Genomic DNA, 18,878 nt, shown 5'->3' on the forward strand with positions numbered 1-18,878 from the left:
TGCTTAATAGGGTTTTTTGTGTCTTTTCAAAGTTTCTTTATGTAGATATAAGCAAGTATGAATAGACTTATTCTTACCTCTTAAACAAATCATATAGTATTGCACATCTTGATTTTTTTTCTTTTTGCTAATATACCCCTGAGATCTTTCTACGTCTACATATTGATATGTAAAGTTTCCTCATTATTATTTTGCATAATATTCCAATCTGTAGATGGAATCCTTTATTGATGGCTATTTGGAATACTTCCAGTCTTTTTTAATTTTTATACAGTGGTGCAAGTATGTATAAATACACAGGTTCACGCATAACAGACATAAACACACACACGTATTTCTACTCTACCTTTCTAGGTTCTCTAGCTAGGCTCTGTCTAGACAAAAGACAAGATTAGCGAGAAAAAACAAATTTATTAACATGCTGAGCTTACACATGGGAGCATGCCGTGATGAGTAACTCAGGTGATAGAACATGGGCTTATATAGCATCTTAAAAGAACAGTAAATTTTTAGAGAAGTAACAAAAAGGACTGAGTTTCTAAGGTGGCAAAATGGGAAGGTTAAATATGTGGGGAAACTAATGGAAGATAAGAGCTATTTAGGAAAGTTGCGTAGGTTTTTCTGGTGCCATCTCTGAGCTGACAGGGTTTAGAGTTGTCTCTGGTGATTGACTTCTGTCTTTCTTTTTTTTTTTTTAATTTTTTTTATTTATTTATGATACAGAGAGAGAGAGAGAGGCAGAGACACAGGCAGAGGGAGAAGCAGGCTCCATGCACCAGGAGCCTGATGTGGGATTCGATCCCGGGTCTCCAGGATCGGGCCCTGGGCCAAAGGCAGGCGCCAAACCGCTGCGCCACCCAGGGATCCCTGACTTCTGTCTTTCTTGATAGAGAGGGAAAGAGTGGGCATCTTTACATTATTTATGTCATCCTTTTAGGCAAATAGGGAGAGGGCAGAGAGCTTTACTTGTATCTATTTCTTCTTAAAATATCTTTGAGTTCAAAATAATCCTATGCCTAAATGGCATATTCTGCTACAGTAAGATAATTCCGTGGAAATGGAATTGGTGGGTCCAGAAGGTAAATGCATGTTTTGTTAGGTATTGCCACATTTCTCTCCATAAAGGTTGTTCTGTTTTACACCTCTATTATCATATACTGATAATAGGTGAGTGCTTTTTTTCCTCCAACAGATTGTTATCAAACTTCGGGATTTTTGTGAAAAGTAGTATCTTGGTGTGTGAGTTTTGTTATGGTCATAAACTTTTTAAATTAATAAACTTTTTTTAGAGTGGTTTTAGGTTCACAGCAAAACTGAGCAGAAAGCACAATTCCTATATACTTCATCCCCACACATGCACAGTCTTCCCCATTATCCACATCTTATACCACAGGGGCACATTTACCGCCATAAACGAACCTACAGTGACATCATCTGAAGTTTGTAGTTTCATTAGGGTTCACTCTTTGTGTTGTGCAATCTATGGGTTTTGACAAATGCATAATGATATATATTATTGTACAGAATAGTAATGGTATCATACAGAATAGTTTTATTTACTACCTTAAAAACACTCTGCTCTAGGACCCCTGGGTGGCTCAGCTGTTGGGCGCCTGCCTTTGGCTCAGGTCGTGATCTTGGGATCCGGGATCACTCCCTGCAAGAAGCCTGTTTCTCCCTCTGCCTATGGCTCTGCCTCTATCTCTCAGTCTGTGTCTCTCATGAATAAATAAATAAGTCTTAAAAAAAAAAACACACAACACTCTGCTTGGCCTGTTCATCCCTCTCTTCCCCCAACATCCAGCAACCACTAAACTTTTTACGGTCTTCAAATTTTTGGCTTTTCCAGAATGTTATGTATTTGGAATCATACAGAATCGTAGCCTTTTCAGATTGGCTTCTTTTTACTTAGGAAAATGCACTTAAGTGTCTTCCATGTCTTCTCATGGTTTGATAGCTTATTCCATTTTATTTCAATAATATTCTATCATCTGGATGTACAATGCTTTATTTACTATTTAAGACATTTTGGTTGTTTCCATGTTTTAGCAATTATGGATAAAGATGCTGTAAACATCTATTGTGTAGGTTTTTGTGTTGGCATAAGTTTTCAGCTCCTTTGGGGAATATCAAGGAGTGTGATTGCTGGGTCATATGATAAGAATATGTTTAGTTTTGTAAGCAACTACCAAATTGTCTTCGAAAGTGGCTGTATCATTTTGTGTATCCTCCAGCAGCAAATGAGAGTTTCTGTTGCTCTCTATCCTTTCCAGCAATCTGGGCCATTTAATATATAGTGTATAGTGGTATCTCATTTTAATTTGCAATTTCCTGATGACATATAATGTAGAACATCCTTTCATTGCCTAACTTGCCATCTGTGTATCTTACTTGGTGAGGTGTGTCTGTCCGGTTCTTTTGCCTGTTTTTTAATGGGCTATTTATTTTCTTGCTGTTGAGTTGTAAGAATTTTTTATATATTTTGGGTAGTTTTTTATTAGATCCATCTTTTGCAAATATTTTTTCCCATTCTGTGGCTTTTCTTCTTATTCTCTTGAAAAATGTAAACTTTGATGCCTAAAGGATAACCTATATGGAAAAGTACAAAATTCTAAGTGTATGGTTTTATACTTTCTAAGGGAACGTATTATTGGCTTCTAAATGTAGTTTGGATTTACATTTCTCTCATCAATGAAGTTGAACATCTTTTCATATGATTAAGGGCAGTTTCTGTTTCTTTTTCTGTGAACTGTATATCAGTTAACATCTTTTGTCCACTTTTCATTAAATTACTGGTCTTTTTTTTTTTCCAACTAAGTCTTTAAAAATTAGGGAGATTATTTCTTTGAGGTATGAGTAACATTTTTTCCATTTTTTCTTATTTGTCTTTAAACTTTGTTTTTAATTAGTTTTGTTACAAGAATTTTCTCAAATGGCTGCATGGAATCTCTTCCTCGTTCCTCAGCTCAGGATTTGGTGTTAAGTGTTACTGTCTTCCAGAATTCTTCCTAGTATCTTTTAAGGTTTTAATAAGTATCTCATATTCCCATGGTGCTTTTTGTGTATATCTTTATCTTAGCATTTAATCACAATCCTTATCTCACTTGTTTTTCTGTAAACTATAAACTCATTGAGGGCTAGAAATGTTTTATTCTCATTGTGTTACCGTAAAGATTCTAATTTCTTTGTTTTTTTTTTTTTTTTGAATTTTGGTGTCTTTGACTTTATAGCCGTTGCTATCTAAAGTACTCTTCATTTGCTATTGTACCATCCAGTCTTTACTCATTTGTCTTGTCATCTTGTCATTTTCTGCTCTTTACTGTCTTGGAGAGACGTTGACTTATTTCTGGGGCCTCTGTGAAAGAGAACAGGCCTGCCTTCTTTATAATTAAGATTTATGGTGATGTTTTGGTGTAAACAAATAATGTCCTACCTTTTCTTGATTTTTTTGGGGGGAGCAGTGTGTTACATTTTGTTCTTTTTGTTTGCTTGTTTTCTTTGTTCCTACAATATAATTTCATAAAAACATACACAAAATATATATAAATAGCAAAAGATAAGTATAATGAACTACATACTGTTCACCATCTTCACAAGTTACTAACTCATAGTACTTTAAGGTAAGTACTTTAAGTGGTACCATTAGAGTTGTACAGATTCTTAGAGGCTAATAGGGCTAACATCCTACCCCAAAATGCAAGGGTAGTAATCTAGATAGAATATGAAATTCTCTAGACATGGGAATTTAAACTTTTTCGATGCAATTGGTTTCTTTATTGAATATCTGCATTTGTACATGAGCTAAAGTGTGTTTCAGAAGAAAACTCTGATTCAATTTAACAACTCTTCAGCTTTCAGTTTATTGAAGACAGAAATTATAGCTTTTTTAGTAAGCTGAAATTAAAGGGCTTACTATAAGTGATATCTTAAAGCATGTAATAGTAGTAGTAAAAAAACTGACAGACCTTACACATCTTAAGGAGACTAAAGAATCAGTTGCACTTTGTTTACTGGTTTGTCAATGGCTACTGACAGTCTTAGGAAGGAACAATATTCTAAATTATTTTCTGGTTTAAAACTTGAACACATTTTAGCCACATATGGGATTTTTATATCTTTGATGTTAAAATGGCAGTCCATAAACTGAAACCTGTTTGTTATGGTACATTGCTTTGAAAAGTTCTCTCTTCAGCATATCTAGTAGATGTGCTGTTTATAAGATTTGTAAAGAATTTGCTTTTCTATCAGAAATTGCCAATTCAGATTATTTAATTAATTTCAGAATCACTCCATAGTAGTATATGTCAATTATGATTTCATTATTAAATAATTTGGCCCAGGATGTTTAAATGATTCTTTTTTCAGCTGGACTCTTCTGTTATTGGTAATGGCTTTAAATGAAGAGCACTTTGAGAGAAATTTTATAAACTTACCACTTCTCCAAAATGTTCCAACTTAATGTCCAAAACTTAATGTCCAAACTTAATATTTTGAGTGGCTTATGCCCCAGAATATATATTGTATTTACCACAATGAGAATTTTATATGGCACATACTTGTTAAATTTTTTAAAGTAACTAGTGTTACACTTAGTCTGTAGTTTGTATTTTATCATTTTCTTAAGCTTTTTTGTACAAGATGAAGACTGTTTTATTGTCATTAGTAGCTCAAAACTAAAATGTAATGTCTCTCTTCTTGATTTCTGTAGAGCAGGTTGTTGCCCTGGATGCCCAAAATATCGTAGCTGTTTCATGTGGAGAAGCTCATACATTAGCTCTAAATGACAAAGGCCAGGTGTATGCATGGGGTCTCGATTCTGATGGACAGCTTGGCCTGCTAGGATCAGAGGAATGTATCAGAGTACCCAGGTAACAAAGGTGACCAAAAGAGGTCTTTAACAATCTTTTATAATAAATTTGTTACTTAATTATTCTTACTATGGTATTTAAGAGTTGATACCTAATTATTTCTCCCTTTTGAGTTCTTAAGTAAGTTTTCTAGGTAGATTCTTACCTTTAATTTGAGCTGAGTGCTTTTTTTTATGTACTACATATTTTCCCCCAAAATTATTTGTTTGTAAAGAAAAGGGATGGGGAATATGTACTTTATTATAAATATTTTCCTACTAAAATTTTAAAGTGGTTTAGGCTAATTTAAACTAATTCTAGAATCGTGACTACCCCAGCTATTGAAAGATTTATTAAATATTGGTTGCTTACATCTTTCTCTATCTTGCTTTTTTATTGTTTTTATTGAATATAGAAACCCCACATACTTAGTATAAAAATAATTCAGTCAATTTCCACATTTTTACAAAATGCAGTGGCCATGATTTAATTTGTTAAGCACTAATTCATCATAGAATTATTTCTTTTTTTTTTTTTTTAAATTTTTTTTTTATTTATTTACGATAGTCATACAGAGAGAGAGAGAGAGAGGCAGAGACACAGGCAGAGGGAGAAGCAGGCTCCATGCACCAGGAGCCTGACGTGGGATTCGATCCCGGGTCTCCAGGATCGCGCCCTGGGCCAAAGGCAGGCACCAAACCGCTGCGCCACCCAGGGGTCCCTAGAATTATTTCAAAATTAAAAAATAAACACCTCATTAGTGTTGTAGTCTTAGAGATTTACATAGGGCATGGCCATTGTTTTAATATTAAAAATTATAAGAGCATGAACATATTTAGGCAAAAATATATTTAAAGAAAAGTATCCAATTTATTTTAAATACAGAAATAATACATTAATCACACTTTGTTTTTTAAATTATTCAAATTCTTGCTTCCTTAAACTCTTGTTCTTTCTTTCTAGTAATAGTTATAGGGACAAAAGAGAACTCTCCAGAGAAACAAGGTATTAAACTAATTTTAGATATAAATCTAGGTAGAGTTATTTTTACACACATTTAGAAATTTTGTTTTTAATTTATCATTGGTAATGTTTGGTTTAAGAAATAGGATGTAACTTACTAGGATAAGAAAATGGAACACCAGGACAAATAATCTAATTCAGAACAGAAACTATTATTAGAAATGAGTTTTTTTTAACTAGGAAGGCTAGCTAGTTCCTTTAGTAAGCATATGACCTTTCCTCATGTATGTTTATTGAGAACTTAAAAGCATGCATTTAGAGTGTTTGCTTTGTTTTAATTTATTAAAAGTTTTCTTTGGTCTTTAGTTTCATGTTTTATCTTTCTTCTAGTAAAAACTGTCTGTTGAGACTTGTGGATACATTATATTCACATGTTTCCTTGATTGACCTTGTAACTAAATTCCACAGAACTCTCCAAATAAATTTTTTTCCCTTTATTTCTTTTGTTACAACAATTAAATAGCAAACACAACTCCCATTTTGCTTTCAGTGTCTTATAATGATGGTGCTCTTGGGAGAAAACTTTTTTTTTTCCTTAAGCTAAGTAAATTGAATTTTTTTAGTCATTTCAATTTTGATTTGTTTCAGAAAATGATAATTTGCAACCAAATGGCTTTTGTTTTTTTTAAAAACATTTTCTTTTTTTTTTTTAAGATTTTATTTATTTATTCATGAGTATACACAGAGAGGAGAGAGAGAGAGGCAGAGACACAGGCAGAGGGAGAAGCAGGCTTCACGCAGGGAGCCCGACGTGGGACTCGATCCAGGGTCTCCAGGATCACACCCTGGGCTGCAGGCGGCGCTAAACCGCTGAGCCACCGGGGCTGCCCCCAAATGGCTTTTGGCTAGATAATAATACAAAGCATTCATAGAAACATAGTGACCTCACATTTATCATATTCTCTACTGCTTGTATTTCCTCCCACAAATAATTGTTGTGGAGTGGGATTTTTAATTTAAGATTCTTCAAATTTTTGTATTTTCTGTGATTAAAAAAGGGCTTATGTATGAGATTTTCTAAATCAGCATTCTCAAAACCATGATTTATGTCAAAACTTTCTAATTTCTTTTGTATTTACTTTACTGGTTCCTTAAAATCATAATCACATTTTTGTTGCTCTTCTAGTATTGGGGATTTCAGTTTCAGTCAGTAATCTATAGATGCTTAGTAAATGGAAAGAAAGTAATTATAAGGAGAAAATTTTATTATATGACAGTTTATTTGAACAGTGTCCTATAATAAATTATATGTTTGTGACTTTACTACTTCATGAACCTGGATGGGGACCCGAAAGAAATCTTATTTGAGTCATTTGGTTTAAGTTTGTATGTTTTTGTATTTGCTAAATGCATGTGTTAACTTTTAAGCTCTATGGTAAGGCCTTTCTCCTGTTCAGCGTACTCATTTTTCAATGGACTGATACGATTTGTGATGATTATATAGTTTTTACTGATATTTTCATGTGTTAAAGGGCAGTTTAGTATTTCAGTATATTTTGTTTTGGGAAAATCATGCGTAGAGACTGAGTTTGTCTTTGCCAGCCATCTATTTAACACAGGTTTACTGCAGGAATTTCACAAGCCAGTAGCATATGGAATAAATAACATACTCCAAACTGATGATAGATAAATCATACTCTTGTTTCAAGCAGGAGGAGATGATAAATTTAGGTGAGGTACATACCTTTATATGACTTGATACTAGGGAGGGATGGCTTAGCCAACTGAGAGCTGATAATCCTCCTGCCAGCACAGAAGAAAGAGGCCAGCACAAAAGAAAAAGTCTCCTGTTCTAGAGCATGTTGCTAGGGAAGGCTACACCTAGCAATGTTGATGGGTGAGAGGAGCTTTTTCACAGATTGCTGTTTGGTCTTACCCACTGAGGTTTTAAAAGTCTCCTTTACTGTGGCTGGCACTAATTGCTGTGTCTTCAGAAAGCTATTTAGGTCAGCAAAGAGTGGCCTTGGTAAGACCTAAGAGTCTGGGATAGTCCTCACAAACTCTCAGTATTTTAGTCTAAAGGTCCTCTATAGCTAGAGTTTTTCTTCATGTATTTTTGTTGGTAAGCCTTCTGTGCAGCCCCACTGAGTTCATCCAGAACAGATGATATTATGATATCCTGATACAACTTACTTCATCTTTATATCAAAACAACTTACTCTTAAGAACAATTTTTTTGAAAATCATATCAGATCAATATACGACATAGAAATATATTTTTATGAAACACTGCCAGTGATTTTTTCTTTTATTTTTTCTTTTAAATTGTAGTACCAAATCATTGTTAGATTCAAGCCTTTTTCTATATGCTTAGAGTTGTCAGCCAGCTTCGTAAATACTGCATTTGTTTTGAATAAAACATGTATAGAAGACAGGAGGAAGCTCAACTATGTGTAAATTTTTTAAAAATTAGTGTTTATAATTTTAGTAAAAATGGTCAGAAAAGTGAGGATTCACGTTAGGCTGTACTTTCTTGAGAACAAAGTCCATTTTTATGCCAGTGGAGAAGAGTATTTAAATTCAGCAACAACAACAACAAAAAAATAAAAATAAATAAATTCAGCAACACTTTAAGATGAAAGAAGAATGTAAAATTAATCATAGATTATATTTGAAACTGTTGCTACTTTGATAACCTTTACTTCTAATTTTATCTGGTTTTGAAAGAATCACTTGGGGAAAGACAAATTATTCAATACTAATGTTGGTCTCTGTAGATCTGCATTTCTTTCTTTTTTTTTTCTTTCAGAATTTTATTTAAATTCAGGTTCGTTCACATATAGTGTAGCATTAGTTTTGGGGGTAGAATTTAGTGATTCATCAGTTGGATGTAACACCCAGTGCTCAGTATATCAAGTGCCCTCCTTAATGTCTGTCACCCAATTACTCCTCCCCCCACCTAGCTCTCCTCCAAACCCTCAACTTGTTCACTATATTTTAAGAGTTTCTTTTGTAGACCTGCATTTCTGCCTAGTTATTTTCTTTTTAGGTGGAATATATGTTATGCCTTTATAAAAAAAATTAAGCCTAATTTTACTATGTTTTAGTTTGATGTCAGTGGAAATACATACTTTTCCATGCAAACTTTGGAAAACCAGTTGTTGGCAATAAAGTTGTAAAATTTTTTTGAAGTCCTATTTCTTGGACATATGCAATAAAAAACATCACAGAGTGGTATAACATGATCCTTGTGAGAATAGCTATTTCTGGATTGTAGAAACTAATATGTTTGACTTGTCAGCTTGGTCAAAAGGAAAATTTATTTTCTTGATTTCACTCAACTCTGAACATATAACAATTTTAGATTAAAAAGAAAAAGTATTTCTTAATGGTAGAGACTAGATTGTTAGTGTAAATTTTTCAAAATTCAAAGAGGAATTGGTGCTAAGATTTCTCAAATCAGTAAGGAAGTTGTGGCTTCAGTAGGAAGTAGAAAATTGTTAATGTTTTATTGGTAAAAATATATTTTAAAAATCACTTTATTGAGGTATGACTGACATAAAAAAGCTGTACTTAATGTAAACACCTTGTTGAATTTGAAATTGGTAAAATAGTTAATGTTTTAGTTCTGAAATTTTAAATTATATAATCAAAAATTTTCACTGGTCTTTATTAACAGTTGTTGGAATTTTAACTTCACAAACAACTGGAAGCACCTGGTTTCTGCCTCTAATGCCCCTGTACATTAAATTGGAAAGTATAACAGTACAGTATATTTTGGCAGACTTTCCAAGAGAGGGGAGTACAAAATCTTATTTCCAGGTTTATTAAGTGTTCTACAAATTTTAGACATCTTTCAAAATTCAGTAAAGAAATGATTCAATTCTTTACAGTGAATCATTTAGTGATGTAATGGCCATTTAAAGTGTTTGATATACTCTAAACTTCAGGGAGTTACTTCTTATTCATAAGCAGTTAGAAAATGTTGACCCTTGATGTCTGAATTATGATTTTTTTCTTCATAGTTCTGATGAATTAGGAATCTTCATGTAGTGTGTATGTATGTATGTATGTGTGTGTGTATATACGTATGTATTTTTATTTACAAAACTTATTCTGGCTTATTTAACTACATTTGAATCATTAAAAAATTTGAAGACAATTAAACATTTACATAAGCCTTTTTACTTAAGGAGAATTACTTTTGATGAGTTTTAAAAAATTCATTAAGAATTTTCTAATTTGGGGATGCCTGAGTGGCTCAGCGGTTTGGCGCCTGCCTTCGGCCCAGGGCATGATTCTGGAGACCCGTGATCGAGTCCGACGTCAGGCTCACTGCATGGAGCCTGCTTCTCTCTCTCTCTGCCACTCTCTCTGTGTATCTCATGAATGAATGAATAAAATCTTAAAAAAAAAAGAATTTTCTAATTTATCTCTTTAGGAAAAATGGGACATGGGAACTAACATGGTAGCTTTTTACCATTCAGTATTTTTCTTTTTTTTCATTCCTGTAAGCTAAAAAGAAGGGAAGAAAAGCATATCCTCCTTCAGCTCCCCAAATCTTTAGTATATTAATTTACATGGAGATGAAAGTTAATTTTTTTCTTAATGGTAATACCATAGAAGAATATTTCCTTGTCACTGTAGCAGACATGGCTAAAGAAATTAGCTTTTTTTTTTTTTTAAGATTTTATTTATTCATGAGAGACTGAGAGAGAGGCAGAGACACAGGTGGAAGGAAAAGCAGGCTCCGTGCAGGGAGCCTGACGTGGGACTTGATCCTGGGTCTCCAGGATCACGCCCTGGGCTAAGGCGGCGCTAAACCGCTGAACCACCTGGGCTGCCCAGAAATTAGCATTTATGCTGTATTCCAGGCCTTCGGATAATTTTAGAACTGTAAAAGTCACTGAGTATAAATTGCTATGCAAATTTAGAAGTTTTAGGGACAGACTTTCTGAATAGTTTAATACTAAAGCTTCGAAGACTTTATAAACTCATCCTTTAACAGTGTATTCATTACATATTTTTTGCCAGGCAATGTGGTAAGTCCTGGGGAGTCTATGGGTGTAAGACACATAGTCTGCTTCTATAGAGCTTATTACTTAGAAGAGTATACTAGTAATAATTAAATGAATAAATACACTAGTAATTAACAGTGATAAACGCTGTGAAGGAAAAAGCATAAGGTGCTATGAGAGTTTGAAATGTTTTACTTGGACTTGATACCTGAAACAAGTTTTTAAAAATGGTCAATATAGTTTAAAAATATATAATATAGTTCATTGGTCAGTATATCATGTGCCTAATATGCATAAACAGTAACAGTAAATGTTCAGTAACTTTAGCACAGTTGTACATATCCATGTACTTTTTTATTCCTGTTTTTGCATTGGTAGTATTTGATTTTGCTAATTGCAAAAAAGTGGCATTTCGCTACATTTAAAAAAATCTGAAGATGCATTGGATCCTGCTAACTTGTTGGATTCTGCTAAATTATAGCAGTGCAACTCTCAGGTTTTGTAGTTAAGAACATAAATCCACTAAATAAAAATATTTTTAATACAACAATATGGAATTAGAGTAACTCTCCTTTCTCCTACTCAAAATTTGATTTGCTGAAGCTGCCTCCCGAAAATCATGGGTATCGACACTCTGGTCAGAACTTGCTCCGGACTCTCATATGGCAGAATCAGGTCAGGTGGCAGTATCAGGTAAAGGGAAATAAGAAACATATTATGTTTCCTCCCCCCTTTTTATCTTGAAAACATTCATTCAGGAAAAACAGAATGACCAGGAGAAGGGGAACTACATAAGAAACACTTGGCATGATTGATGCACAAAGTTACTTGATTTTCATAGTGCTTTAATAATGAGCCTTTAGAATTATATTAAGGAAAAATCAGAAAGGGGGGGAAGAAATTATAAAAATATAAGGAAAAAATGCAAGATGGCAGAAATATGACTGAACATATCAGTGATCATAATAAATACTAATTTATTAAATTTCTCCAGTAAAGAATTAAGTTTAATATAAACTGATTAAGATGTAAAGGAAAAGGATAACTCAGAAGGAAGGGGTTTCATGAATTGCGAATTGTTAGCATGGTATGATAGGAATCCCTGTTGGTTCTTAAGAAACCTGCTAGAGAGCATGTATTAAATTAGGCCAAACGCCAATTTTAGACAAATTAGATCATGTTCATTTGTCTTACAAATAGATTGCTAGGTTTTACACTTTGAGCTAAAGATTTCTTTTGATAAAGGAAAATATCTGAATTATAAAAGCATTGTAAGGAATACTTGAGGGTGTGAATATAGTTTGCCTAAATAATTTTTTCTAAGTACTTTCTCATTACACCTCTTAATTTTTTACATTCGATTCTGTTCACGATGTTAGCATAAATAATTGGGTAAAATGGACTTATATAAAAAAATAGAATAAACTGCTAGGTCAGTAGGAAACTACTTGCACATAGTAGGTGGTCAATAAATGGCATTAATAAATAGTATTCAGTAACCATTTGTTACATGGAATTAACTGATTTTGATGTCTTTTCTTATTTTCTAGAAATATTAAAAGTTTGTCAGATATCCAGATAGTACAGGTTGCTTGCGGTTACTATCATTCACTTGCACTTTCTAAAGGTAAGCATTATTTTAATTTTCTTACCCCTTTTCAGTTTTATTACTGGATACTTGAATTGAGCAGAAAGCTCTCCAACTTTGTTTAAGATTTTATTTATTTATTCATGAGAGACACAGAGAGAAAGAGGCAGAGACACAGGCAGAGGGAGAAGCAGAAGCACAGGCAGAGGGAGAAGCAGAAGCAGGCTTCATGCAGGAACCCTGATGTGGAACTTGATCCTGGGACTCCAGGATCATGCCCTGGGCCAAAGGCAGGCACTAAACCACTGAGCCACCCAGGGATCCCCTGTTCTTGAAATTCAAGATTGTCCTGGTTCTTTTTGATCCTTTTTATATCCACATACATTTTAGAATTAGCTTGTCAGTCTTCATAGGCACACAAACTATGGTGATTTTGATTGGGATTACATTGTCTATAAATCAGTTTTAAGAAAATTTTTACAATATTGATTCTTTCAATTCTTGAACATGTTCTATCTTTTAAAATCTTCTTTCAACTTTTCTCTATAGTATTTTGTTCTTTTCTGTGGAGTGGTCTTATACATCTTTTACTACTTTTTCCCTAGATATCAAATGATTTTTTTTATTATTTTTTATTTTTGAATCATTTTCAAGTTATCGCTAGAATCTAAACATGGAATTGATTTTTGTGTCTAATTGTTCTATAGTTCACTAAATCCTATACCTTCATAGATGGAGGAAGTTTATAACTTGCCCAGTCTCATTTGATCTCAGACTTTATGTGAATAAAAACAAAGAATGCTAAGCATTCTATTAGTTTTGTTTGTTTTTGCTTCTTCTTTTAACTTTTTCATTTGCCAGCTAAGGATTGTAGCATAGGTTACCATATTGGTTTTTACCATTTAAAAAATAAGTTCCAGGGGCTTCATTATTATTATTTAACTCATTAAATGTCTAGCACCAGGCTAGAGCTGTGGGGAAATAAAGGTAAGATAATACAGTTGCAAACAGGGAAGCAGTGGGAGGAGCCTAAGTGATAAGCAGAGAGAATTATTTTAAGGACTGTACCATCTAGTGGAGTGTGCAGATAAATAACTAGTTTGAGACAGAAAAAATATAGTTTTGGTCAAGGTCATAGTAAAGTGCAATAGGAATGAAGAACAGTACAGTCATATTCATATAAATAACAATGTACTTACATACCGTGAAAAAGGACTACAAAGAAAAAAGTTTATAAAATCCTAAAAAAAAGGGGGGGGGGGGCAGCCCAGGTGGCTCAGCAGTTTAGCGCCGCCTTTGGCCCAGGCTGTGATCCTGGAGTCCCAGGATCAAGTCCCACATTGGGCTCCTTGCATGGAGCCTACTTCTCCCTCTGCCTGTGTCTCTGCCTCTCTCTCCCCCATCTCTGTGTCTCTCATGAATAAATAAATAAAATCTTAAAACAAAAAGTTTAGGATATTTAGAACATAAAACAGGGAGACTGAACTTAATCTGGGTGACCAGGGAAAGCTTCTTTTTTTAAGATTTTATTTATTTATTCGTGAGAGACGGAAAGAGGCAGAGACCGAGGGAAAAGCAGGCTCCACGCAGGGAGCCCAATGTGGGACTTGATCCTTGGAGCCCGGGATCACGCCCTGAGCCAAAGGCAGACCCTCAACTGCTGAGCCACCCAGGCGTCCCACCAGGGAAAGCTTCTTACTGGGAGAGAGTGGAACTGAACTTGATAAAGCATGGGGGGAAGTCTGCACAGAGGGATACACACACACTGCAAGCATGTGAGAAATGGGCATTGGAGAATGTAAAGGAAGACAAGTCTCACTAGAGTATAGTGAGTGAAGGAAGAGATTGGTATGAAATGAGCTTGGAAATATAGGTAGATTATATAGAACATCATAGGCCTTGTTAAAAGTGCTTATCTTGGTATTAAGGGAAGGCTCTGATACCTTTTTTTCAGGTGAGCCACATTATCATATCTACATTTTAATATCTCCATGTAAATACACAGTTGTCTGCTAGTATGTCCATAAAATATTTCTGGAAGTATATACCAGTAATTGATAAGAATAGTTGTCTCTTGGAAGAGTACCTGGGGTCTAATTTTAGAGTAAAATTTACTTTTAAGTGTATACTATTTTATAGTATGAATTTTAAAAAGTTATTAGTACCATTGTTTAAAAAAAATAAGATATCTAAAGTTGCAAAAAAAGAGTGGCAGTTGGAGGAGCAGAAATGACAAGCAGAGAGAACTATTATAGGAACCAGGTGAGATGGTGAGTAGATCTGTTTGCCATATTTTTCTTTAGAAGGAAAACTGTATATTATGTGGTGATACATGATAGATTGATACCAATCTGTGTATAAGAGAGAAGAGTTAAGGATGACTCTGTATGTTTAGAGCTTGTACTGTTGAATCAGTTATAATATCATTTACTGAGATGAAGAATACTGAGAGTAGGTCCAGATATGGAAGGTAGTGTGGGGGTCATAAATTGTTTGGAACACACTGAACCAGAGGTGCCTTTGTAATATCCAAGTGTAGATATCAGATAAACGATTGGATACATGAGTTGTTTGCTCATGAAGAGATGTCTGGTCTAGTGATAAAATTTTGAATGTGATCAGTATATAATAACTGAAGCCTTGAGCCTGGTTGAGTGCCTCTTGGGATTAATCATAGAATAAAAGTGAGACGTAAATATTAAAAAATAGTCCTATCTTAAGGAATGTAAGGAAATGAGATTACCCTCAGTCATGTGACTTACCATTCATTAGTAAGTCAAACTTAAAGTATACTAATACAGAATGTTCTTTTAGGTGGTATTATGTTTCCATATAAGATTTAAACTTAATAAAGGTAAATATGTATTTCCATTTGGTAAGAGGGAGAATGTCCCAAAATAACTGATGATCGTCAAATGAAATTTTTGTATGTGTGAGGAAAATAGTTAATTTTGTAATTTCTGTTTTACAGCGAGTGAAGTCTTCTGTTGGGGACAGAATAAATATGGCCAGTTGGGTTTAGGCATTGACTGTAAAAAGCAAGCTTCACCACAGCTGATTAAGTCTTTGCTTGGAATTCCTTTCATGCAAGTTGCAGCAGGAGGAGCCCATAGTTTTGTACTCACCCTTTCTGGAGCTATTTTTGGATGGGGACGCAACAAATTTGGTCAACTAGGTCTTAATGATGAAAATGGTAGGTTGTCATCATTTATAGAAAAATGTACTTAAAAAGAAATGATCTTTTGAGATGGAGCAGTGAGTCTTAATGTCATAAAGAAATGTACCCAAATCTTCCCTGATGTGGAGAAGGGGTTGAGAGGTTTACCTAAAAATTCCATTTGAAAATACTTTTAAGGGATGGTGGGAATGCTAAAAAATATCTTTTTATTACAAAATAAACTCTAAAAAGTGTATCTGGGTAAAAATCTTTGTTAGATATTCATTAAAAGAAAGTTGTGAAAAACATTACTTTAATTGGTGATCACATTGGCCACCATTGGTGAAAGAAGTTGTAGAATTATTCTGGAAGGTAATATGAACTGTTAATCTATTTGAGTTTTTCAAGGAAATATTAAAATAATCTGAATCATTAAATCTTTATTTTGGGCTTCACTTTTAACATTGATTTAGAGTTTGAAAATAAGCAATTTGAATTTTAAAAGTTATTATTTGAAACAAGTTAGTTTTGAACTGATTTTCATAACTACATTAGTGCAGATGGCAATATCTGAAATATAAAAACTAATATCATAAAATTCAACATAATTGTCCTGACTTAAGTGAACAAAAGTGAGTTGTTGGTCTAGTAACAACTGGTAATGATAAATAATACTCAGAATTTTAAAATATTTTGTTCTGCATAAGAAAAATATGTCAGATTAGGACATATTTCTTTTCTGCTACAAAATAGCAGAAGGTATAATTTTCAAGTATTTAAATAGAATTCTGTGAGCTTAATTATCGTGAGGTGAATATAAAGAATGATATTAGAAGCAGTCAAATAGCTTTGAAATTACTTGATTTCTAGTCCTGTGCAGATTGGTGTTAAGGCAGATTAACACTTAAATTACTTTTTAAAACCCTCCTTTATCACAGCAACATGAATAGAAAGACCTGGGAACCCAATTAAGTAGGTTTGTACTACCAAATCACTGAATCACAGTTAAAATTATTTATCACTGTCTACTGAGCTTGGGAAGCTATAGAAGAAACACATTTTAGAAGAGTTTTAACTTAAAAAATACCGTTAACGTCTCTTGTTGGAATTTTCAGATAGGTATGTTCCTAATTTACTAAAGTCACTAAGAACTCAGAAAATAGTTTATATTTGTTGTGGAGAAGATCATACTGCAGCACTAACCAAGGTATTGTACTCCTATAAAACTTCTTTATTATTACTTATGGTAGTTATTTATAATTAGTGAATGTTTTCATGATAATTACATTAAAACTGGAATGTTATTGATGTCTAAAAAGTAATTTATCTTGAAGACAAGAACTAGATTATTACTTGTCAAAAACAATTTACCTTAATTTTCAACTTTGTTTTATGTTATGAAATATGAATTATGATCTATTAAATGTGATGTTTTGTTGAATTTCTCAGCTTCATGTGAAATACTGTTTAATATTTTGAATGGAAAAAAATTCCTTTTTAGTTTGTCAGACTTGACATTCTGTGTGTTTCAATCCCATTTATATTGCATAATTACCTAATTTTAATTCCCATTTGGCTTATAAATACTGTATAACAAGTAATAGAGAGTAATGTATCTGTTAACCATAGGCTAAGTATTATGCAAGCAGCTATAAGGAGCTTTCATCACAATCTTATTAATGGTTTTAACTATGTCCTGTAACTTTCTTGGGTATGTGCCATTTCATTATCAGGACTGTGTAGTTCTCTAGTGATTAGAAAAGTAAAATGAAACTAAAAACATTAAGCTAACCTTTACCAGGAATATTATTTATTATAGTTGTGTTAACATAAAGGAACTGGCATGTTATTTATTGGCTGAATTAGAAATTAATGTTTTTGCTTCTTTATCTTCATTCTGCATAGCAGATAAAATTAGCAAGAAAAAATTAGCTTCTAATCAAACTTCTACACACACAAAATTCTACACACTCCCACATTGGGATTTTTTTTTTTAAATTTTTTTTTGATGACTTATTCTTAGTCACTATCAAGTATGGTGTACTCAGAGTACTTTAAAAATATGATGACTCATTATAAAAGTTAATTCTGAATAATTTACGTTACTTGCTTTTTAGTAAGGAACTTTCAGCTATTAATCTTACCATATTTTATTGATTTTTGTCATTCAAATTACAAACGTAATTACTAAAGTCTTATTAACTCATGTTGGCAAATTATAAATCTAGTCATTCTTTTCTGTCATGGAGAGTTAGAAGACATAAGGCTATGTTGAAATAATAGTAAAAAATATTTTGTATATTATTCCTTAGCACTAACTTTGGTAGAAAGACTCACAATGTAAATGCTTATCAAATTCAGCCCTTCAAATAACCACTTACCTTATTTTCCCAGGATATATAACTATTTATATCTATTGAGGTTTTTTTTAATGCTAATATTCTATATTCCTCTCAAGATAGTAGCTGGTGATACTTGTTCCCTTGAATTTTTGGTGTGTATTATTTTTACCAAAATCAGGTAGTTTTAAATATCCTAACAGGAAAATACTTTATTTTCCCTTGATTTAAGTTAGAATATAGTTCCATATCCATATATCTTTTGTTTTTCTGGAAGAACTTTTTGCAGATAAATTAGGATTGCTTTATAAAGCATTTTCTTTGTGCAAAACCGACCTTAGGAATTTAAAAACAGACTTTAAAAAACAAGAACTGTAAAGACATGTATATTAATGGGTTTGAACACACTATCATAAAGATGTCAGATTTTTTCAAGTTCACTTACAAATTCATTATGCAAGTCACATACATTTATATCTTTTGACTTAGCAATTTTACTTTTAAGAATCTGTCCCAAAGATAGGAAATTATATATACACAAAGCCATTTATTGTGGTGTTATTTTAATAGCAAGAGAATGAAAGAATGCAGATGTCCTTCAGTAGCAGCTAGTTAGATAAACTGTGGTAACCATACGGACTTGTAAAACAGGAAGATCTGGTATTATGCTGTGGAATATCTTTAGGATATATTGGTAAGTAAAAGGAAGGTACAGAATAGTTGTCCTTTAAGCAGGGATAAAAGATGAACATGTTACATGGCATTTATATTTTTAAAAATTTAATAACTAGATCAAATGTACTTTGCTTTATAGTTTTGACTTTAGAACCTATAAAGTGTTACACATAATTAAAAAGCAAACATATGTTTTTAAGCAATTCGTAAAAATTGAAAGTAAAAAAAATACTAGTGGCATAACTACAAAAGAATTAAAATACAATATTTAAAATACAATTTTTTTTGTAT

The 18,878-nt window shown here is 33.0% G+C and overlaps 1 protein-coding gene across 9 annotated transcripts in view; it reads left to right on the forward strand.

Annotated features, from left to right (window-relative positions):
• Positions 1–18,878, forward strand: part of HERC4 (HECT and RLD domain containing E3 ubiquitin protein ligase 4) — a 137,140-nt gene that overhangs the window by 24,812 nt on the left and 93,450 nt on the right. For 7 of the 9 annotated variants that reach the window (XR_008664350.1, XM_055324901.1, XM_055324895.1 and 4 more), the window contains 4 exons: positions 4,709–4,868; positions 12,379–12,455; positions 15,388–15,609; positions 16,689–16,780. Coding sequence is in view for 8 of the 9 variants with exons in the window: in XM_055324901.1 (XP_055180876.1) it covers positions 4,709–4,868; positions 12,379–12,455; positions 15,388–15,609; positions 16,689–16,780 (551 nt within the window). In the remaining variant the exon portion in view is untranslated. Of the gene's footprint in view, positions 1–4,708; positions 4,869–12,378; positions 12,456–15,387; positions 15,610–16,688; positions 16,781–18,878 lie in introns of those variants that run through there. The other 2 variants (XM_055324902.1, XM_055324903.1) reach the window with 2 other exon arrangements.

Source organism: Nyctereutes procyonoides, unplaced genomic scaffold, assembly GCF_905146905.1.
Source record: "Nyctereutes procyonoides isolate TBG_1078 unplaced genomic scaffold, NYPRO_anot_genome, whole genome shotgun sequence".
NCBI lineage: Eukaryota > Metazoa > Chordata > Mammalia > Carnivora > Canidae > Nyctereutes > Nyctereutes procyonoides.